The sequence below is a fragment of the Leptidea sinapis genome, chromosome 10, assembly GCF_905404315.1.
Source record: "Leptidea sinapis chromosome 10, ilLepSina1.1, whole genome shotgun sequence".
Lineage (NCBI taxonomy): Eukaryota > Metazoa > Arthropoda > Insecta > Lepidoptera > Pieridae > Leptidea > Leptidea sinapis.
The window spans coordinates 13,912,857-13,938,648 of record NC_066274.1 but is presented as its reverse complement, the minus strand read 5'-3'; the positions used below and the strand labels follow the sequence as shown (position 1 = coordinate 13,938,648).

The 25,792-nt window shown below is 35.6% G+C and overlaps 1 protein-coding gene across 4 annotated transcripts in view; it reads left to right on the top strand.

Moving 5' to 3' along the window:
* Positions 1 to 682: 682 nt before the first annotated feature.
* Positions 683 to 25,792, top strand: part of LOC126966312 (alpha-catulin) — a 124,581-nt gene continuing 99,471 nt past the window's right edge. For 3 of the 4 annotated variants that reach the window (XM_050810288.1, XM_050810286.1, XM_050810289.1), the window contains exons 1-2: positions 683 to 783; positions 6,124 to 6,310. In XM_050810288.1, coding sequence (XP_050666245.1) covers positions 691 to 783; positions 6,124 to 6,310 — 280 coding nt within the window. In that variant the 5' untranslated portion in view covers positions 683 to 690. Of the gene's footprint in view, positions 784 to 1,364; positions 1,513 to 6,123; positions 6,311 to 25,792 lie in introns of those variants that run through there. The other variant, XM_050810290.1, reaches the window with a different exon arrangement.

The window sequence follows — 25,792 nt, the reverse complement described above, 5'->3', positions numbered from 1 at the left end:
AAGCTCACAACGAAAGTCATAATAAATCATCGACCGAAAAATTTCTCGTGTTAGGTTCATTTTCACGTATAACAAGAGTTGAAGACTTGCCGCCACTTCACAAAAAGAAATGATAAATGAATGCAATATACTACATTAGGTTACCAAAGAGTTCGAAAATTTATACTCAAAAAAGTTTTCATTAGCAATGGTTCTAACTGGCCAGTTCTAAACATTTTCAGTGTTACCTACGTATGCCATTTTTATGTTATACAAATCCCCGAATAAATGTTTTAATAACAGTAAAAAAAACACCTAGAGAAAGATGCTGTCCAGTTAACAGAGGGACTCGAAACTGTGACCCTTTCATGGATAAGAAGTGAAATAGTCAATGGCTACTGTACCCGTGCTGAGTAACACAAATAGATTCCAAATCATTCGTGGTCATTAAATCAGTGCGGTAATAAAAGTAGGGTATAATTACAGAGCTATGTTTTGCGTTTAGAATAATAATTATCGCGCTCAATCAAAACAAAACACGCAAAGCTGTGAAGTTTTACAGTCCCACAAGAGTGTGGGTGAACACGCAATCGTGTGTTTAGGGCGGGCGGGGAAAGTGGCGTGTGCGCGGGGGGAGGGGGGAGTTAGAAGTGCCACGTGACACCTGCCCAATGGTAGGTACGCGCCCGCGCAGTCGCGTTCGCGCCAGCAATGGCGGCCGCCGGCTTGCCAGATCTCGGCTTTGATCTCTCACAGATCAAAACACGATCCATCGAAAGAACGCTACTCCCACTCATCAAGCAGGTACGCTATACATCCATGCTTGATTGATTCCACAGAATGCATTCATCGCAGCCTGCCGCGTTAATACTCCAACCACTCGCAACACCCACAGCGCTCGATTACGATATCTTGACGTAATTTCATCGTTGCATTGACGATCAACAACGTCCTGTCTATAATCGTAACTTTATTTCTGGACACGCGGCCGTCACTATACGTTGCTTTTAGTTTTCACGTCTAAAACTGAATTTCCCGCCCGTTTGACATCTGTTGCACAACTTGACATACGCTGCGTCGCACTGCTCATTCGTGTGTGGCGGAAAAAATATTTTTTAAAAGATAATATTTTATATTGCGATTATAAATTGTACTTAATTATTTTTTACGCATGCCTGTAGTTGTGTGATATAAGGACTTGATGAAGAGAAATTCACGCGTTCGTTTGCTGGAGAAGTGAAGTGAAATGAGTAAAAGGCGGGCGGCCACGTGGTTTCGAAGGGCGGGCGGTGCGGGGTAATGTAGAGGAGCGGGGTACGGGGGAGAGTAATGGATCGATGGCCGGGTGACGCGCGAGGTCCGGGGTCCGGCAGTGCCGTGGCGGACGTAGGCTCAGCGGCACGTGCCGCACGGACCAGCCGCCACGGAACACGTGCGTGCCTCCGCGGCCGCTAGTGCGCGCTCACCCTAACCCGTCAAGTCATGGACGCCCTCTCCGATGACGATGAATATAACATGTGCCGAGATCGGCAGGTAAGGTCGTACTGGATATCTAGGTCTCATCTCTCAGGCCCATTGTGATCATTTATATAAATGCAACAAGTTGTGAGTTTATGAAGAATGCTTGCGTATTATATGACCTTGGGTGAAATTCCCGGGCTTCCTGATTTCCGGGCTTGGCGGCGCCGTAAGTTCAGAGTTCCAGGCCGCCGCACACAATCCCCACCGTTGACAAACAATCGCTCATTTGAAGATGATAAAATCTCAACTACTGTAACATAAAAAATAGAATTTACTATGTAAGTTAAAATACACGAATATGAAATACTCTTCTAACGGGAAATAGAAAAAAAAATTGACAAAATATAATTATTATTCCAAAATAAAACATTCGTAGTTTGTTTGTAAATGTTTTTATTTGTTTAATAAATCAATTTCTTTGTGAATATTGTTGGGTAGGTAGAAGTGAAACTGTTTTCAAACTTCTAATTAATATTTATTTAATGCATTCCTGATATTATGTTATATTTTATTTGTAATTAAGGCACATATACTTCCTTTTACGCAAAAAATGCGGGAGTGCCAGCACAAGTGAAAAAGTGAACAGTAACGTTGTGAATATTTGAATATTTTTGAATAGTCAGGGAATAATTTTGCACGAATTGCTTTATTTATCAGTATAAAAGTATCTTCTAGTATTTATGTGGTTAAAAACAATATACATTTATTGCACTATTGTACACAAATATGAAAATTTGTATTACTTAAACTATTAAACACTTCAAACAATAACATAGTTTTATATCCAGTTTTAAATTTATCTCTTAGAAAAATCAACTTTCATCCATAATTTCAACGACTGTCTTACGATTTTTCGATCAGTTTACGTGTCCTGAGACGAGTTTAACATTTCATAGGTCCCTTTTACACCTATTCCAAGAAAAGTGCTCAACGCCGCTGAAGAAGTTTTTTTTTCAAAAATAATGGAGTATGAAGTCACATGTCAGTGTAACTAAGGCAGGAAATGGATTCACTTATATTACTACTGGGTATAGAAAGTAGTAATTTAAAATATTGTGAATATATACCCAGCGCAATCTTACACTGTGGAATTGAGGTTGCGACTTGACTTCTACGAGATCTTAATAAAAGTAAAATAAACTAGTCCATATTTTTGTTACTAATCAACAACTTTTATAACAGTTATTTTATATTAACAACTAATATTTTTAACAGTTATGTTATAAGTTATATAAATGCGAAATTGTTTAAACAATTTTCATACGACGTAACTCAACCTAGTAGTCTAATAGTTTTTCTTTTTATAGTTTGTTACTTTTGACATTTTTCATATTTTCTTTATTATCTGGTTACATCTGGTTATTTCTAGTTTCATATTCTCTCACTTACTCCTTTTTTCTATTTAATACCAATGTCATACAAATGGCGGACAGATATATCTTAACATATAATTTTCAATTAAGTATATACTTAGTTAGTAACCTCACTTATAATAATTATGCACTGCGTAAATAGGTTCAGTAGAGCGAGAATGTGTTTTTATATGAGGCTAATATATGCTGAAAACAAAAGATATGTTGCTCGCTGACAGTCGGGCTCACGCAGAGGCCATAGAAAAGACGTTTTTATAAATAATAATAAGTATAACCATAAATGCTATCAAAAATTAATGGAAAAGCGTAAACAATAAAATTTGATATGGAGTTATAATTGATAATACATTGAAATGATTTTTGAGTGAATTGTAATATCTTTCTATTTTATGTTTGATATAATATATTATTATACTTTTTTATTATTATACTATGCGACTACGACAATTACTTGACCAGAACTACGTTACAGCTTTAAGCTGTACTTTCTAAAACTGACCTTAAATCATAATCCAGCGGATTAAGATCGGGACTAGACGACGGCCAGTTTTCAGCTCTAATGAAGTCCGAAACGTTCGTTTCCAACCTAAACTGCGTAGACCGAGCTTTATGATCCAAGTATTGCTGGAAGGACCATTCTTGGTTATTGAACATGGTGTTGTTAAGGGGCCTCACTATCTTCTCAATTATTGTATCTTGATACACTTGTGCCGATGTTTTGATACCTTTTTCACAAATATATGGCTCGGTCACTCCTTCATAGCTAATACCCCACCAAACCATCGCTGAAGTCGGATAGTGCCCACATTGCACCGACTTCAAAAAAGCAGGAGGTTCTCAATTCGTCGGTATGTTTTTTTATGTTTGTTACCTCAAAACTTTCGACTGGGTGAATCGATTTTGGTAATTTTTTTTGTTTGAAAGCTGGTGCTTCCCGTATGGTTCCATTGTAATTTGGCCCAGATCTGATAATCCATGAGAAAACCATAAAAGTCTTAAATTTGCTATACGTATGTCGACGACAAATTTACGAATAACTCAATATCGCGCCAACCGATTCCGATGATTCTGACTATGGAATCCATGACAAAGTAACAGAACTTTTCAATTCTTAGGAGGATTTTTTTATGCTATTAGGATATTTAAGTCACCTACCGTAACGTAGTTATGGTCAAGTAATTGTCGTAGTCGAATATGATGTCAATCTACACATATTTAGACAAATTGCTAGTTAGTGTACTTCAGATTCACTAAAAATAAAAAAATCAAAAAAATTAACAAAAAACAACTGACTTCAAAAACGCTATTCCAAAATAATAAATACAATATGCACTAAAAAGTATAAAAATAATTGCGTATTTTTATACAATCTAATTAATTAATCTAATTCTAGTTACGATTATTGTATTTTTTGGAGTCGGTGTCAGCCAAGACGTAAACAAAATTTTTCTGTGACCTCCCTTTGCGTACCGCTTCAGTAGTTGTTTCGATTTAACCACCCTATTCTTTTTTAAATTATAAGTTAAGTAATGACCAGTACGTCTCTTATAGCCTGCAAATCCTTAGTCATCTTTTAAAATACGCGACATGGTTCTAGGTCCTATTTTCATCTCCCGATATAAAATATTTTGCTTTCGGAGCGGATTTCTTCGAATTCTTTCCCTTACTGCTTTGACCATCTTTTTCGTACGGACACTACGTGGATGTCCAGATCTTTGTCTGTCACAAACAGAGGAGATCTCATTGTGCCTATTAATAGCCCGGTATACAAACAAACATTTAACTAACACCAAGCATATGCAGAGTTTTATAAATTGCATTTGACTCCTTACTTACTTAGTGTAACGCAATCACAGCGATTCGGTTTTCTCTATCACCCCACTTCATTTTAATATCGCAAAATAATGTACAATGTATTGGCGCCCAAATGAGAAAACTCAATGAACAATCATATAAAAATGACAGATTCCAAATTCAAATGTAATATGTTGTTTACTTTTAATTGGTAACAGTATTTATGGCCAGACTAAGTATATATACATACCCATAAATGGGTGCAAGCGGTTGAGTCGAAGGGAGAGGCGTTGGCGGTGAGTTTGGACATAGCGAAGGCCTTCGATCGGGTGTGGCATAAAGCGCTTATAGCGAAACTGCCATCCTATGGGCTTCCCGAGAAGTTGTGCAAATTGGTCACTAGCTTTTTGCCGATCGGAGCATCAAGGATGTTATCAACAGTGCATGCTCCGACTTAAAACCCATAAACGCTAGTGTCCCGCAAGGCTGCGTGCTATACCCTACGCTGTTTCTTCTGCATATCAATGATATGCTACAAATCAGCAATATTCATTGCTATGCAGACGACAGCACAGGGTATGCTTCCTACACCGGCCGTGCCAACATGTCCCGGGATAGCGTCGACGAGAACCGGAACAAACTTGTGTCTGAAATCGAGACTATGCTTTGCAAAGTCTCGGAATGGGGCCGACAAAATTTAGTCCAATTCATCCCCAAGAAGACACAAGTTTGTGCGTTCACCACTAAAAAGTCTCGCTTTGTCGTATCCCCTCGATTCGAGATCACTCCTTTAACTGCCACAGCCTGTATTGGCATACTTGGCGTTGAAGGCCAAACTGGCCTCTAAAAAGCTTGGTGTACTCAGTAAGGCGAGACAGTACTTCACTAAAAGCCACCGCCTGCAACTTTATAAGGCGCAAATTCGGCCTCACATTACTGTTCTCACCTCTGGGCGGGTGCTCCCCTGTACCAGCTTCTTCCATTTGACCGCATACAACGAAGAGCGGCTCGAATCATCGACGATCAAGTCATCTCCGATCGGCTTGATTCTTTAGCATTGCGTAGAGATGTGGGTTCTCGCTGCATCTTCTACCGCATTTATCACGGGGAGTGCTCGGAGGAGCTGTTCGGGTTGATTCCAGCGGCCGAATTCCACCACCGGACATTACGTGCATAGTACCATCCGCATCACGTAGACGTCTGGCATTCCACTACCGGCGGCGGTCTTCCCGAACAGATACGACTTAGGGACCTTTAAGAAAAAAGCATACTCCCACCTTAAAAGCCGGCAACGCATTTCTTGACACACCTGTTGTTGCGGATGTCCATGGGCGGTTGCCTCACCTCTCCCCATCCCGTGAGCCTCTTGCCCGTTTACCCCTCTCATATAAAAAAAAGACTAAGTATATGCATTATGTAGTAATAATTACCACACAAACACACGTTTTATCATCAGATCAGTACGTTAGTTGCGGCCAGGAGCGGAGCGGACGCGTCGGCGGGTGGAGCGGCGGTACAACGAGTGGGCGCCGCTGTCGCGTGTGCGGTTGAGCGTTTCGTGGCCGTCGGAGAAACCATCGCGGACGACAATCCCGACGTACGACACAGCATGGTGCTCGCGTGTAAAGAAGCAAGGGCTGCAGGTATGAATTAGACTTAATTATTTATTAGGCACTGCAACAGAATAAATATTAGTACATTTACATTTAAATATAAGCTTAACATTATTTACAATTGTAATAATATGTGGGGGAACCTGTTGAACTTTGGCACTATGTGTACTACCATTAGGATGGTTTCAAAAATTCCCGCGATGTTAAATTCTATTGTATTTGAAAGTATTCACTTACCGCCATTAATTATGTTTGGTGTTATTGATGTTAAAAAGTTTTTTGGGTAAAAAAGTAAGTATTTTTAATATGATTTGACGACTGATAGTTTTAAACGTTTAACAATAGTCACTGAACTTTTATATGCTAGTATTAAAACAATCATAAAGTTACGACTACACAGGACCGTGTTTTCACGGGTACGGATCATATTCGGATCGGACGTAGTGTGAAAGCGCTTTAACAGGTGTAATATTAACTGACAGATTGAAAGGATGTAAATAGGATTGCGTGATGAAAACATAAAACAAAATGGCTCGAGTTAGTCTTAAACGTTGTTTACACAAACGTTCCTTACTATGAATATGCGTTTCAATTAGTAGATACATATCTGCTTTATTTAAATAGTATCGAATATCATTGTTATAAATACTACTTTCTCAATACTGATTCACTCATAATATCGATAATAATGTAATATACACATGTACATAATGTATTTGTTTGTTTTGTTACTATAGATAGAGCTCAAAAATTATTTTTTTAATGTTACCAAAGACTGGGAATGGAACGAACGCTCTCAAGCTATTTAATAAACGATTCTTCACAATATTTTATGATTGTAATTAAATTAAGAAAAAAAGCCCGCTGATTTTTGCGCCCTTTTTTACTCAGTTCTGATTTATATTTTTTCGAATGAGTTGTACAGTTTTTGAGGTTCAATAATTTTAAATCCTATTTTTAAACCGACTTCGAATAGGAGGAGGTTCTTAATTGGGTTGGTATTTTTATTTATATATGTACACCGATTACGCTGAGATTTATGATCCGATTTTCGTGATTCTTCTTTAGTTTCATGCAGAATGTTTGCTATTTGGTCCCATAAAAACCTTTCAATAGGCACTTACAAATAATAGTAGCTTATTAATATTAAAGGTATAACATTTGCATAAGAGGTGTTTTCAATAAAATCTCTATTAAGTTTTTTTACGCTTTTCAGTTTTTGAAGTCGGTTTATTTAAACGTATTTACCTAGCTAGTTTTTTTAAGAATAAAAATATTTAAATTAGAAAATAGCTAAGAACAACGAACTTATCGTTGTCAAATCGAAAATCCACAGTAAGTATTTTGAAAATAAGTTCTTGTTATAACAAGAGTTTTGCAAAGCATTTATCTCCTTATATTTGTCTAGAGATAATCGAAAATTTCATTCAACAATGCATAATATCTTTTGCAGACGATATAAAACTTAGTTATCACCTTTAAAATTTTCTGAAATATCATTTGTTTGAGAAAATCCCTCACACAAAAGCTGTCACAAGCAAATTAGATGGAAAAATTATGCAGAATCCAGTTACAAAGTTATTTAAAGCACATCTCTCATTCGACATTAAATACGGATAACCAAAGTTTGTAATGCACATAAATTTGCATGGAAATAAGCCAACTTCCATGATAGTTCGATCCTGTTCATTATGTTTTCTAGTTTTCTGTTCTGTTTTCACTTTTAAAACTTCTGGTTGTGTCGTGGATTTATAAATTGTCATGGAATATTAACTTGTTATTTCTGTTTACTAAACGTTTTCGTTGCTCAACCATTTGTAATGAAAAAAACACTAATGGTACTGGGAGTTTGCGATACTAAATCAGTAAACCGCAAATTAGTGCTTATGAGATTATCGGGTAAGTACAAACAAACAGAATCTAGTGGGAGGCTCCTTTGCACAGGAAGCCGGCTAGATTATCGGTACCGAAACGGCGCCTATTTCTGCCGTGAAGCAGTAATGTGTAAACATTACTGTGTTTCGGTCTGAAGGGCTCCGTAGCTAGTGAAATTACTGGGCAAATGAGACGTAACATCTTATGTCTCAAGGTGACGAGCGCAATTTTAGTGTCTCTCAATTTTTTTTTGTTTTCAAGAATCCTGAGCGGAACTGCATTGTAATGGGTAGGGCGTATCAATTAGGCTGACGAACGTTCTGCTCGTCTCGTCCCTTATTTTCATAAAAAAAAAAACAGAAAACCGACAAACTGACAGTAATTCCAGAGCGTACAGGTCTCTGACGTTAAGAGACCCCGCAAACTGCAGACTTTTGATCGGCCGATAGTTTGGTTGGTTTCTTAATCAGTATGAAGATGTATGAGAGTGCGCACTTAATAACGATTCGGTATTGGCCGATAAAAAAGTTTGATGGGCTACACGATTGCCTTCAAACTGAACCGTCGGCAAACTATCGGCCGACTGTTAAATCAGTACGGCGCTCTTCTAGGCGCGCACACCACCGATTGTTTAGTCGGCCAGACTCGGCCGATAGTTCAGTTTGCTCCAGGATTTGGCATCGGACGGTCATTTTTGTTTTTCATGATGGCGCTATCCTGTTCTACTCCCGCACTGATTCTTGAAATGTCGATCGAAAATTTGATAGAAGAAGTCGAAAAAAGGCCCGCGCTTTATAAAAAAAACGAACTTTACAGAATATTCAGATGCAAATCCCTAAAACTGTCGGCCTATAGTTGTCTAGTGTGTGCACTCATCACAGACCCAACTGTTTAGTCAGGCCAGTGTGCGCACTTAACAGCCAAACTCAACCAAACTATCGGTCGATCGAAAGTCTGCAGTTTGCGGGGTCTCTAAATCACCGCTGCCCACAGTAATATCTTGCAACACCAGAGGAATCACTGCAGAAAATATTTTTTTGTGTACTATCATGGTACAACCCCCACGTGTGCTAGTTCAACTCGCATTTAGCCGGTTTGATTTTATTCATTTCTTATGTCAACCTACTAACTACCTATTTAACAGAAACGCAAATGACGCCCTATCATTGAGCAGGAAAAACCTGTACATACTCACCAGGATGCTAACTGGGCACTGTTGCCTAAATAAGCACACCAGTCTTGTCGGAATAAAAAACGAAAGAAATTGCAGATTTTGCCTTGAAGCCGATGACTCCTCTTTATCTCCTCTTTATCTCCTCTGCAATTGCGGCTCACTAATGCATAAGCGTAACACCATCCTTGGCGACTATATCCTACTCCCAGATGCTGTTTGTAATACTCGCGTCAAGAAGATACTGCGGTTCGTAAACGCGGTAGGACTTGACGACGAGCTATAAGTATGAGTGGCGAACAAAATAGTTCAATTTTGGACGCGGTGTTACTAGGACCCAATCAGGACGAGGAATATAGCCACCCTCTGCAAATTGCTTAACTTTATTAGCAATATAACGAACTAATTTTAGTTATAGAAACCACATCTTAAAATACAAAATCAAAAGAGAAAAAAAGTAGTACGTTGAAAATAAGTATAAAAGAATTAAGTTAATAATTAAGTAAATACATGTACGGCGCGTGATTCATTGCTAAAAGAGCTGACTCAGTACTTTGTTGTGTCATTGCTTGAGTCACCAACATTATATCTACTCTTGAACTACCCTCGTCGACTACAAAAAAAAATTGCGTGCGTACAAAGTACATAGGTCAGAAGTGAAACTTCTTTGGCAAAATAATTATTAAAACCCGGTTATATTTTTACTTATGTGTTCTCTAAAGATTGTAAGGAAGATGTTCTACTCACACGGTGCCACGCGCTTAATTTGCACGGTGCAACGCTTGTAGGGAAGGTCTACTTACTAGCGGCCGCTCGCTAAACCTGCACGATACTACGCTAGTAGGGAATATGTTCTACTTACTAGCGGCCACGCGCTAAGCCTGCACGATACAACGCTAGTAGGGAATATGTTCTACTTACTAGCGGCCACGCGCTAAGCCTGCACGATACAACGCTAGTAGAGAAGATGTTCTACTTACTAGCGGCTGCGCGCTTAAGCTGCACGATACAACGCTAGTAGGGAATATGTTCTACTTACTAGCGGCCACGCGCTAAGCCTGCACGATACAACGCTAGTAGGGAATATGTTCTACTTACTAGCGGCCACGCGCTAAGCCTGCACAATACAAGGCTAGTAGGGAAGATGTTCTACTTACTAGCGGCCACGCGCCAAAGCTGCACGATACAATGCTAGTAGGGAAGATTTTCTACTTACTAGCGGCCACGCGCTAAAGCTGCACGATACAACGCTAGTAGGGAAGATGTTCTACTTACTCGCGGCGCTAAGTGCTTCATGCTACGTTTGCCCTTTCTCACTCTTCCTCAATCGGTGTCAATCGCTATCTCCCTTGAACGAAAACCTCCTCCTCCTCCTCTTGAATAAAAACGTCCCACATTTTCGTGACACTTTATTGCCTTTCATGCTTCCCAAAACATTTACCCTTATGCGAAGTTTCACTTCAAAAAAAATAAGTTTCAGGTCAGTCAAGTGGCAAAAGTCATTTTCGTGTAAAGATTACCGACGGGGATTTATTTTTATACCCGTTGCTTTGCATTAAAAAAAAAAAAAGCAAAATATTAATATCCGTATGTCAAATGACATCATAATTCAGAAACATTTGAATGACGTAAATCCTTTGGATATACGTCGGTATAAAGGGTTCACCCGAACATCTAAACGTTGGGTATAATTTGGTAAAACCGTCATAAATTTGTGTCAACCACCTGACCCCAATTTTAATGCTCGATCATTATTGCGAGCGCTTCCATGGCTTTAAACAAAGGAGACTAACAATAGAATCCTTGTCTACATAGAACGTACTGTTAACTTAGGATTTACCAATATACCTTTATATATATTACTAGCTGACCCGACAGACGTTGTTCTGTTTATCATATATATAAAATTCTCGTGTCACAATGTTCGTTCCCGTACTCCTCCGAAACGGCTTGACCGATTCTCATGAAATTTTGTGAGTGTATTGAGTAGGTCTGAGAATCGGCCAACATCTATTTTTCATCCCCCTAAATGTTAAGGGTGGTCCACACGAAATTCCTTTTTTTAATTTTTTTGACATTTTTTTTTAAATTTGTTTGATTATGAGTCAACATTAAAAAATACATACAACTTCAAATTTTCACCCTTCTACTATCAACAGTTACTTTTGTATCGCGATTTTAATATCGGCAATACAACGTATGCTGGGTCAGCTAGTTATAGATAAAATAATGATTTTTATTAATTTTTATTTGTGACAAAACTTAAGATTTATCAATCTACATAAAAATAATGTGATAGATAATTAACAATTGTAGTTAGCTAAAATTAAGTCTATTTTTTACCTCCTGAGAAAGTTATAAAAATTATAATTAGTTATTCATTATAAACTATTCTTTCAATTTGATTTCTGAACGACGGGGGACACTTCAAAAGAAAAACAAAATTGCTGTTTTTTTTTTAAATTCCGAACATTTTCATATTTATTCACCTTTTAAACCTTCTCTGGACTTCCTCAAATAATTCAAGAACAAAATTAGCCAAATCGGTCCAGCCGTTCTCGAGTTTTAGCGAGACTAACGAACAGCAATTCATTTTTATATATATAGATGTACTCATTGATTTATTCAATTGTACATGCATACAGTGGAAAATGCCTCAAGAATTATGGAATTATTAAATGCGTAATTTATACCAAGTGCAAATAATTTTCGAACCGGAAATAATTTTAGTGTGTGCATGTTAGTGGTATAAAATCGGCCATAGCATGATTCTATATTAATCACAACAAATAAAAATAAAAGCTTATATTGTTAATTTTAACCTACATTGTATAATTTTTTTTCTTCTGTAGTATAAAACTGCCATAAAATTAACCGAGGTAGGTTTAAGGCTTTGCTTATTGAGTACGTACTAAATCATTTTTAACACGCGCAATGTCGTGACGGTATTCTTTTAAATCTTTCAATTTAAAGCTTTGCTAAAGTAAAGTAATCACTTTTTCTTCCAGAACAATCTTATTTTTATTGTTCAAAAAGATAAGTATCGTGGCATGAAATGGATTAAAAATTATGATTTTTATGTGGCTCATTCCTTGAAATAATTATTAAGACAGAATCTGAATACATTATACTAATATTATAAAAGCTAAAGTTTGTAAAAATGTTTGTCACTCTGTCACGCAAAAACTACTGAATTGATTTTAATGATACCTTACAATAATATAGCTAACACATCATAATAACACGAAGACTATAATTTATAAAGATATAGTATCAATTATCCAAAATACAACGATAAGTGTCAAGTAAGTAAAAAAAAACTTCCAAACACTTTTATCGCTTCTGTTATTTAAAGTAGAGTAACTTTGCCTTTCACGCTATATCATTTGGACAAATATTTTAATAGTGACGATGATAACCAACCGAGTGCGCGATACTATGGTGCGGTCCGGTGGCGGGTGAACTACTGAATAAATTTACTTGAAATAAATGTATAAGCTATTTATTGTAACACTGGAAACAGGCATAGATATACTTTTGTTGCACTAAAGCGTCCACGCAGACGACGACGGCGCGAACAGCAGCTAGTTCTAACATAGTTTTAAAGTATCAAAATGCTACAGTCGTACTATAGTGTTGTCAACATAACAAACACGTTAATGAAACAAAGCTGCGGCCTCAAATCTAATGACGGAAATCTTTCCGCACATACTGTAACTAAATTGATAGAATTATTAATAGATTTTCTTACATAATTATAGCAATTTTAAAATAACTACACCGAAATTGCATAAAAATTATTATAACTACTTTATTTACCGCGATATTATCGACGATTCCCTAATGATAGTAGAAAATATTTGTTAAACTGAAGATTAAACATTATATTATATGGTGTTAGCTACACATATTCAGTTCATGTGAAGTCCTTCATTTCTAGTCCCTCACATATGGACAACAATGCGATGTTTCGGAACTTAGATTAAACTTTGGTCGACCGATCAAGGCCTATAGGGGTCTGTTATAATAGGTCTATTATTGAAGAAGTTAATAGGAGATTTGACACAACAGCTCCCTTTGATACGGCCATAGACAAATAAAAGTTCGGTATAAGATGTTCTTTCGTCAACGTTTTTATTTTAAATCTTTTTTAATATTCAGATATTATATTCCTGTTACAGTATTTAAATTTGATTAATGAAGTTTTAAGCTTTGATAGAAGTTTTTTTTAAGTAAGGAATAAAACAAACAAAGGGGGAGGCCTTTGTCCAGGAGTGGACGTCTTCCGGCTGATGATGATGGTGAAGGGAACAAGGAGCATACATACGGCTATCGTATGAGAGTTGCCCACCTCGTTAAGCATCAAATAAAACGTACATTTTTACAATCAAGTAATTATACAAATTTATCTTGTATCAAAACAACAATGGCGAAATTTTACCTAACTAGGAATAACCGTCTAAGGATAGTTATAAAAAAAAACTTCGCTGATAGATTGACTTGTTAGATAAAATTGTATTGCAAAAGGAACCGGGGAAATATATAAAATATTTATTTCATTTCCACTTTATAAGTGTCACAACTATGAAATCGCATCCATTTTAGGTTACTCGTACATCAAGGAAAGCTATCTGTCAATATGACTGACAGCCATGAGTGAATGATCAATGAGTTTCTATACCTGTCACCTATGATCTACCTAATACTAATAGTACCTATCAATTATAGTTACCGCGGTTGTGTTGTTTTGTGCTTTCTTTATTTTAATAACTAGTTTCTATTTTACCTGGTTTGTTTTTCGACTCGAATAATATCTTTCTCTCGTTTTAAACTCTGAACCTCATTTTGAACTACTTCTGCTCTCCGCTCTATTACCGGACTATGATTTGCCCCACGATTTGGTCTAACGTACGCTGTTTATATAATAATAAACATAATAGAATATTTTGCTTGTTTCATTTACTGCTTGCTACCTACTTCTACAAAATAAGATATTGGATTGAGAAAAAGACATTTAAAAACTAGGTACTTATTTTACCAGATTTTTAAGATTATAATAATGGAAGTACTTGGTTTAAAAGTCGACCAGAGCCTTAAAAGCGGGTGTTGGTTAGGTACACTGTAGAAGTTCCTATCTCGACTATGGATTGCCCATTTGGCTTCCCTCTTATAAATCCTCTCTGTTGCAAATAAACTGTTATTACCATTGCACAAAGTTTCCATATATAATAGTCAGAGTTGTTGACCGAATTAATATTAACTATTTGCCTATGGTAACTATTTCCTATCCTTAAAGGTTTTTGGAATTGGTGTTATTCAGTGCTGTTGTTGTTGGAATATGTTAGTTGGAATATAAAAGATATATATAACTTATAGTTATAACGCTAAAGCAATAAAAAGAAAAACCTAACCTAAAAACTCAAACAAAATAATCATTTATTTCTCCACTATCCCGGTTCCAAATTATAAATGAATAATGTCAGTAGATTCAGAAAATTATAGTGAATTAATTAGTACACGTCAGTTCTTGAGACGCTACCATTCGATTTCAAATATTTTGTAGTATGAAACTTCGCCATTGTTCTTTATGTACGATGCGGGATTCGAGCCCGCACCTCTCGAGAAACGACCCAGCGCTATTACCTACGAAACCAATCGTCCAATCAAGTAATGCTAAAACCGAGAACACATTTCATTACTTTTTGGTAATAATTTACTAACGACATTAAATTATGTTAATGTTCTCTCTCTTCCTTCTTTCCATAACACAGCCCAGTAGTTAGCGATCCTGCTTACTGAGTTATTTATATGATGAATATGGATGTTTATTTGTTTTTATAAATATTTGTAGTAATTATATTGTATTAAATATATCTTTATCTTGCAACCCATAGTACAAGCTATACCTAGTTTTGGGCAAGATAATTTGTGTAAAAGTGGGTCAATTTATTGGTATTATTGAAAAGAAATGAAATTATTTATTTTGCTTTGGAATAGGGTATGTCGGGGACCCAGTGCTCTGTGCACGACTGGATCACTTGGCGTTGCGTAGAGACGTCGCTTCATTGTGTGTCTTCTACCGCATTTATCACGGGGAGTGTTCCGAAGAGCTGTTTAACCTTATTCCTGCCGCCGAATTCCACCTTTGCACGACACGCCACAAATTAGGATATCATCCCCACCATCTGGATGTGTGGCGGTCCTCCACAGTGCGGTTTTCAAGGAGCTTTCTTCCTCGTACTACTAAGCTGTGGAATGAGCTTCCTTGTGCGGGTTTCCGGGACGATACGACATGGGTACCTTCGAAAAAAGCGCGTACACCTTCCTTAAAGGCCAGCAACGCTCTTGTGATTCCTCTGATGTTGCAAGAGAATGTGGGCGGCGGTGATCACTTAACACCAGGTGACCCGTACGCTCGTTTGTCCTCCTATTCCATAAAAAAAAATGTCCAGATCTTAAATATTACATTGTCCTCTATCTAGCTTAAATTAAAAGCATGCAAAAACTTAACACTTGTTTAAATATTCATTTATACTATAAAAATGATTTTCAACCAGCCATTTGAAGAGTCTTGGTATAAACATTTTACTTGACAGTATTTTCAAGTCCTCAAGCATTTTTTTATATAATGTTATGACTATTTTTAAGAAAGTGTTGTTCTAGGACAATGTTTCAAAACCAGTCTATTATTATAATAACGTTTAGATTTCTTTTATCTTTCTATTTTAAAATTATACTAACATAATTTTTATTTCTTAAAACTTGACTTCGTTCGGTTTAAATTTTATACATAAAAATATGAGAAATAAATATGAAATGGCCCTGCGTCTTTTTACAGCAATTTTGATAATCAAATTTTATTATTTTGATTATGTATATAGTCAAGGTGAAAAGAAACGTGGATATCTTACATAAAAACTGAAAACTCTTAATTAAAATTAACTTTAAATCACTCCATATATTCATAACAGTTGACTCAGTTTCAGAAAGTGAAACTTTTTTCGATCTGGACATTGGCTATCAATCAAAAGTGTCAGCGAAATTCGCGCCGACTGAAACAAATCGCTCCAGATTTGCTGCTGATCACATCGAAATTTGCTTTTGTCTGACAAGAGAATGGAAGCGCAAAATCTTTGTTCAAATCATAAGCCTTGCAGAACAAAAGAGTTTACTTTGATATTACTAATAGCGAACTTTTAAATCAAATCATCAAATCAGTTCAGATTTATTCTAATACGTCAAAAAATAACGTCTTGTGAATTGTAATTTTTGAACAGACCGTCCTAACCACTACATCCGGTTCGACCAACCAAAATTTTGCTAAAAGAGAATAGATTTCACCCAAGACTGGTACGTGAAGACATCGAAATTAAAAAACACCTAAATTTCAATAGAGAAGATGGTACAAAATTATCTAACATCTGGGATCCAATAATCTCTAAATTAAAACCCATAACTACACATACCAAAAAAGAAGAGGATACTGTCAGTAAATGTTGTCAAAAACCATCTGTGTACAGCAAATACCACCTCCGAGGAAATAAATGGCGCTGAACTTCATAATGACAACTTTGATTAATACTATCTTTGACTCACTTCATCTGCAGTCCCCCTGAAAACGAGATCTGGAAAGGTCTTAAAACGTCGGGTTAACTAAAATAAAAATGTAACTTTTACGCAAACATCTAATGTAAAACCGTTACAACTACACGCGTTTCAATCCTTTAAAAGTTTTTATTTAAATGTAATAATAACTAACCTCTATTTTTTTAGCAATTCACGCACACTACATAATACTCCTGGCCTGTTTTTATCGGTTGTCTTACAGCAAGAGACTATCTAGCCGTATAAATTATCTAAGGTTAAAAGTTATACATTTTTTTGTCATTTCTTATTGTTATAAATTTCTTGTTATGGCAAACTATGGTGCAGATAATTTCCTGTAGGAAATAGCGAGATACCTATAGACAACAGACTCACGAGTATCTGATTGGCTGATCTAATGCCAACCGTGACTCTCGCGCCGGTTACACCTGATCAATCGATCACCAGCAGACACATATTTTAGCACATACGCGAGGCAGTTATTTATTTATTTATTTTATTTATTTATTTTATTTATTTATTTCTTTCTTATTAACAAATTACATATTATAGGTAACACAATTATTGTACACACATAAACTCATTTGAGTTTTACCGTGTACAATAAGGTCGTCGGAAGACATATAATATTATTTAAAGTTTAATACTTAATTAACTACTTAAATTAAATTACTTATTTTTAAAGAAAAATTAAACAACTTAAAACTACATACAAATATTTATTATACAGAAAAAAAAACAAAACAAAGGCATAAACATTTAGGTGCTAAGAAATTTTATGAACAACATAACAAACTAAATAACTTACAAATACCCTCAATATTAGCACTACAAGTATTGTTGCTTTATCTACAGAGTGATTATTTTATTTACAAACAATAGAACACTGCAAGAAGGACGAGGAGGGTGAAAATATTTGTTTTATTATTATTTTTTAGTTCCCAAAGGATTAGCAGGCCCCCCCAGCAGTGCAGGCTCTACTCAGAATATCCTGAGTTAAATTTGCATATTATTTTACCATTTCGATATTAAACGGATGAGCTTCCATACGAAGAGGTGGACACTCTTTTAAGTCAATATTTACAGCTTCATCGTTTAACAAATTGTTTTAATTACAATAGATGTGCATCGATGCAGTTTCTGTGAACGGCTAATCACTTGGCGTTACGTACAGACGTCGCTTCATTGTATGCCTTCTGGCTTTCATTTACAGTGGAATGAGCTTCCTTGTGCTGTGTTTACAGGACGATACGACATGGGTACCTTCAAAAAAACAACGAACACTTTTTTTAGAGGCCGGCAACCCTCCTCTGGTGTATTTATGACAATAAGGGACGAGGCGAGCCGAACGTTCAGCTGATGGTTATTTATAGACCCTGCCCATTACAATGCAGTGCAGTTCTAGATTCTTGAAAGTACCAAAAATTTTGAGCGGCATTACAACCGCGCTCGTCACCTTGAGACATGAGATGTTAAGTCTCCTTTGCCGAGTAATTTTACTAGCTACGGCGCCCTTCATTTCGATCGAAATTATTGTATTCCTTTATCACATAAATGCATTACACATTATTCAGTGTAGTTATTTATTAATACGCCTACATACTATTACTTAATGTCTCACGAAAGTTTTAATAATTTAACTATTCAGATTGTTACGAGTTGATAGCTGGTATATTCGAAGGCATAACATACGAGTAAAAACGTCATTACGTTCATAATGCAACATAATTATTACCTTATCGGAAAGTATCCTCGATTATTGATTTCGTACCTACGATGAAACTGTGTCATTATTTCGTGTATATGCGGCTGAATCGTTGAATGAAAATCATTTGCGGTGTTTTATCGGGTAGAGAAATAATTATCTGTTGATGTTGTAATCAAAATACGAAACACGCGCCAGTTATAATTTATATGCAAACTATACGAAATTATAACAAAATTGAGTTTTGTATTTAAAAAATAAGCCTGCATTCTATTAAAAAATGCTTCTTTTGTCTAATATGGAACGTGGAAGTACTTACGAAATGATTTTGATTTTGAACTAACTATAAGCAGACATAAAACTGTAACAATTTTCAATACAAATCCTCATATACATGTGAACATTTTGAAATTCAAATATTATTTGTTTACTCTACCTTCCCCGGGCCTAAATTGCGACTTTCCTCAAGCACCTCAGAGGCTGTTACCTGCCGGAGCACACATTCACCTCGGCTTACAACCACGTACCGCTCATAAAGGGGTCTGATATAAATTTTACCGCTCCATTTATTCATGAGCGTTCCTGCTATCGAACATTTAATATTTACGAGCGATTGTGCTAATGAAATAGCGAACTTTTGTCATTAAACAAAGTTTCGTAGAGTTGCATTGATAACTGGAATAGGTAGGTAAAGTATCACCTATTTTATTTTTGACGTATTCATAACTTTTTGCTTTTTTCTCCGCCACGATAATTGAGTATTTTTCACGTAGCAGTAAAGTCGTGTTGCAGTTTTGGACCTTTAAAAAGAAATCATGGGTCTATTGACATTATGACGACCACGGAACAGTTAAAAAAGATCTCTTTTACCTTTTTTGTTATGATGACAGATATTATAAATATATAATTATTATAGCCCCAATAGTTAGTAACCCTACTCTATGAGCTAGATGTCCTAAATTTGAATCTCAGGTTGGTTACATGTATTAAAGTATCATCATCATCTACCGGAAGACGTCCACTGCTGGACAAAGGCCTCCACCAAAGATCTACACGACGATCCGTCCTGCGCTGCCCTCATCCAAAGTATTCCGGTGATCTTGACCAGATCGTCGGCTATCTTGTGGGGGGCCTACCATCACTGCGTCTTCCGGTACGTGGTCGCCATTCGCGAAGTTTTCTGCCCCACCGGCCATCTGTCCGTCGAACTATGTGCCCTGCCCACTGCCACTTCAGTTTCGAAAGCATTTGTGCTATGTCGGTAACTTTGGTTACGGATTAATGTATGTTTCGTATTGAATATATCGTTGTCTTGCACCAATGCCTAGTTTGGGACAAGATAATTAAACTGAATTCGAATAATTCGCACCTGTTACAATTTAAAGAGACTAGATGGATTTACAACACGTTGAAATGTAACATTGCGCAAATAGTACCAACGCAATCATAAAACCCTTCGTAGGTCAATAATGCTATCTGATTATCAAGCCATACTAAATATGTTATCAAAATACGAGAACAGTTGTATCGATCATATTATTTTGGTTTATATCACGGCTTAGTAAAAAAATAAGGACTCCGTCTCACCTTACATAACAGTGTAGCACCAAAACAAGCCGATTAACGTGTAAATAGATTGCCCCACGCACACTCTTACACTACTACAGGCCGATAGGCGGCCATTATGAGAATTGTCATCGTCTGTGACAAATCAGTTTGCGTCTCAAGAATGCCGTCGTGCGTTGTGAAAAAGTGTAAAAACGATACTATATAAGTATTTGTCGCCATATATGATTATTTAAGGGAGAAAATATTGTGTAACTAGTACCCCCCGTAACCGCACACACACTAGCATAACGCTGCTTCACTTGCTCATATCACGGCGCGGAGTCTCACTATAGTATTTACATCCTCTTTGTTAATTGAACATCCCGTATTAATATACTTTAAAATATAAACATTTAAGTAGCTACAGAATAGCTCAAAACACGATAAGATACTCTTGAAAAAAAACCCCATTTTTATTTTAAACAAAAATAAACGATAGAATCATGTCATACTATAATTTTTTATCTACACCCCACGTACGTAAAAAAAGGAGGACTCCGCGCCGTGATATTAACAAGTGAAGCACCTTTATGCTAGTGTGTGCAGTTACGGGGGATACCAAATAACACAAATTATGTCCCGCTATTAGTGGTATTATTATATAGTTACATTACCTTTAACTCCGATTTTCTCATTTCTGATAGTCAGATCATTTCCTAATTTTAAAAAAATATCGCAGGCCCAGTATGTTTAAATAAATAAATTACATAAAAAAACAGGTACTTACACCTTGAAAGTAAGGATTGCGGGTTTTATTTCTGTGTCCATGTCTTGTTTGCAGTATCTTTATTCTAACTGATATAAAAATGACGTACTAACATTTCATATTCTTAAGAATACGTACACAAAATTCATTCTTAAATTCGTTTTTTTGCCACTAATGTGGTATCAAATAAGTACATTTTTAGATAACAAATAACTATCTGATTTTGAGTGTTTGCTAAGTTTTTTGGTTGCTAGGTCTGAAACAGTTAGCTTATTGCGAACATTAAAAGATCCATTGTTTGGTTTATTTGACAGCACACAACCAGGTATTTTAAACGCTGCAAAAGAACATAATATTCAAGTGAATTTTTATAATATACAAAATGTATATTACTAGTAAAATAAATAATTATTTAATTAATACTTTGTTTATTTGTATATAATCAGTAATGGATGATATTTGGTTACTACTAGGACTGGCTGTTTTAATGTTAGCAATAAGCTAACTGTTTTAGAATCTTTAAGAGGATTCAAATTTTTTGGTGTAGATAAAGTCCTGTATGCAACTGTTGATAATTAGGCATTAAAACACTCCTGTGATACTATTATCACACTCGGCTTCGACTCGTGTAAAAAACCCACATTCGTGTTTTAATGCCCCTTATTACACAACTTATTACACCATATTGCGAAGATTTCAGAATATATTTTCTAATAAATGTTATTAACGCATAGATCAATTATTAAGTAAACAATCCATTTTATCCATATTCTGGCCCATTGTGAAGCATATTTCCTGAAACGAGTCATTATCTCTTCATACAATAAACACGAGAGCGTCTTTAGGCCGGGATTTGCATACAGCCTTGCCTCTATGGCTCGAAGCTGCCCTAGCATAGGTACTATGTTACATCTTATTTACATATTTTAGGTTAATAGCATAATAGAATCTGGATCCTAGAGTTATTGATTCTACAATCCAGATGGTATTTATATTAACTCTGTAAATAACATATTTTTGTCGTCTGTATGTGTTAACTACGTATCTTTATATGTACTGTATTTATTGAAGTATTTTGTAGATTAAGGGTACCACAACGGTGCCTATTTCTGCCGTGAAGCAGTAATGTGTATACTCTACTGTGTTTCAGTCTCAAGGGCGCCGTAGCTAGTGAAATTACTGGGCTTAATATCTATTGTCTCAAGGTAACGAGCGCAATTGTAGTGCTGCTCAGAATTTTTGGCTTTTCAAGAATCCTCAGCGGCACTGCATTGTAATGGGCAGGTCGTATCAATTACTATCAGCTAAACGTCCTGCTGGTCTCGTCCCGAATTTTCATAAAAAAAAGTATCTTGTATTTAACTCTCTAAATTGCGATACATTAAGTAGATGATATGTAAATTAAATTGCATTCTTTTTACATGCTTTTTATTAGCTTCACCTGTATGTATGCTTGTTTGTAACCGACTCATTTGGGCGCGATTTTGACCCACTTTAAACGAGATTTTGTTCAAACTTCACTACTAATACATTAATTTGCAAAATAACATTTTTGTGAATTTATATAAATTTTTATTCCATCTATAAGGCAGATGGTGAGGTTTATTTTAAATTTTCACCATTATATTTTCAACCAAAGTGTGTTTTTTAAACTATTAATATTGAATAAATATTTTCTGAAGGATGTTAAAAGTTAGACATTAAAATATTGCTTTTCCATTGAAAAATTGGTTAGATTTGGCGTCCTATAAACATATTTGGTGCAAGATCTCTGATTAATGTAACGTTCGCGTTCAATTCAGCTGTGCCCTCCAAAAAAGGATTACACAAGATGAAGATGATATTGAAAGCTGATTCGACAATCCGATCCTGGGCTATTTTGAAGATTGCCTGAAAATTTCATCAACGTTGATGCGTCATTATCCAATAGCGAAAAGACACACGTCGATTATATATGATGATATAAAAAAATGTATTTTTTATTGTTATCAAATATTCTTAAATATTTTATTTTTATGAACTCAATATCCAAAAATTTACAGATTTTTTATGGGAATAATGGACAGTTCGAGTATAATCTTGACTCTGGTAAATATCTTTTAACATATATAAAATACTTTTTATGCATTAAACGGAAGAGTGAAGATATTTGTCTTAGATCATATATTTTTTTTTTTTTTTTTTATGGAATAGGAGGACAAACGAGCGTACGGGTCACCTGGTGTTAAGTGATCACCGCCGCCCACACTCTCCTGCAACACCAGAGGAATCATATATTGTCTGATTTAATTTGAAGCATTAAGAAATGTGCCAGAAAAACTGAACGAGTGATTTCAGAGAAAATTCGAGTTGGTTAGTAGAGTTTCATGCAATAAAGCTTTCAAAAGTTTTTCTTCAAGACTCCCTGGTGAGCGTGTCCAAATTCTTGCCTTTTTATCGCTTTACAATGTAAAACAAACTTCTATATACGTATATATATGTATATATGTATATGTATATATGTATATGTATATATGTATATATATATGTATATATCTATATATGTATCCTATATACGTCTAGATACACTGTGACAGCTGTGAAAACGTCGCACACTAACACAAAGTCACATACAAATCGCAAGTGTAAGACGTAGCGTCACGCAGACTGAAGTAATAAACCTGGCCTGTTTTCATCTGTTGTCTAGCAGATGAAAACAGGCCAGGTTTATCGTCTTCACAACAACTTCATAAAATAACAATACAAAAATTAAATAAATCATCTAAGATATTTCCTATCCGGAACCTGTACTATAACAATAAAACAAAATGATAAGTAAGAAAGAAGTTTGTTTTACATTGTACAGCGATAAAAAGGCAAGAATTTGGACACGCTCACCAGGGAGTCTTGAAGAAAAACTTTTGAAAGCTTTATTGCATGAAACTCTACTAACCAACTCGAATTTTCTCTGAAATCACTCGTTCAGTTTTTCTGGCACATTTCTTAATGCTTCAAATTAAATCAGACAATAATACAAAACCCATTTTTTTATTTAATAATTATTATAACTTGTGTTAAGCTAAGACTAGTGTGTAATAGAGTGCACTTAATAACAAAAAAACAAAGAAACTAGATCCTCCTGAAATAGTAGAAATGTCGACTTATTTCTGGATATTGGACAAAAGAATTTGTCCATTTGTGTCAAAATTATACATTTTTCTCCCCTCTTGGGTTAAGCTTAAGTGCCAAGAGACTCAGTGCTAGTCTTATAAATCATCAAGTTCTTACAATTTACATATTATCTATACATATAAATAAAATTGGAGTGTCTATTTGAAATATTTAAATAACCGTTTTTTACTACATGTATATGAATACGGTACTTACATCAAAATAACATTTTTTCCAAAATGAAAAACTTCTTGTGTCCTTTTGTTTTATTAGTGCGAAGCTGAAATGATTTGTCCTGATATGACGTTGAGAGAGTGGGCGACTTCGCACTTTTTATATGAAGTTTATCTACACCCCCGATTTTTTGTATGTAGACTGACAACGCTTCAGGACTAAACATATATTCGGCACTCGGTGGTATCTTTTGTATATCCTCTCTCATATAATTGTCTTTCATGAGGAGCGGTTTTGATGGGACTTTTATTTGAAGGTAGCTGATGTAATAAGAAGTAACTTAGGCTAAGTTCATTTTAGATTTTTTTTTATTTTAGAAAAATAAAGTAATGTTGCAATGTCCAAGAAACGGTCTAACGCTAAAAATAATTTATATGGCAAAACAACGTTTGTCGGGTCAGCTAGTTAATATATTACTTATTGAATTACAAATATATACAAAATAACTTAGAGCATTTATATGTCTAGATACTTAAAATGTCGATAAAAATTTAGGGTGACAATTAATCTCTATTGTGAGCAATGCACACACACTAACACTGTCATACAAATCGCGAGTGTAAGACTGTAGGCCTGTTTTTATCTGTTGTCAACAGCAAGAGACTCTATCTAGGCGTATAAATTATATAATAAACATACGAACAACAGCAAAGGATATTTGAATTTAATTTCAATCCCATGCCGTTATTTTGCAGTAATTCTTTACTAAAAGCTCTGGGCGATTGCATAAAATGTGGACTGTATAATTCAGATAATTAAGACAATGTTAAAAGCATTTCAGAGGGTGTCGCTTCAAGAATATCAGTCCATTTAACTTTCCCCTTTAGCTGTACCCATAAATATAACAATATAGGTCGGTAGCTACCGTCTCAGTTGTAAGGTGCAATGATGCGTAACTTCTGATAGTGAAATGGGAGAATTTCGTGAAATATGGGGATATAACATTTAAGTTTTATTTCATGGAAGTTTATTATCAATGTGTTGAGTATTAAACTTTCGGTGTCTTCTATGAGCTATAAGCTAGATGTCTGCAAACTAATAAGATGTTAAGGTGTTCATGACAGAGCGTCATAGACGAAAAATATATTTTTTATATCTTCAATCAGTCCCCAAACTATGAGGAGATGTTTTGGATATCTAGAATTTAGTAAGAAGATTTTTCCATTGACCTTTCTTTCCTTTACTTAAAGTCTAATTCGATAATGCTATTACGCTTAAATCTCTTTGGATGGTTTATAGTTAGTATCTCTACTGCCAATGGGTTTGGATGAATTGCTAAGCGTTCCTTGAAATCTGAAGAGTATTCTTTGATTTCTTCCTGTACTGTTTTCAATTTAAGTTCATGAATGAAGTTCATTGTTTTTTAGGAACCATTGAGCATTCGATAGATTTCTAAGGATGCCATTTTGGGCTCTCTGTATAATTGGAGTTGCCTACTGATCCCGTTAGTTCAGATTG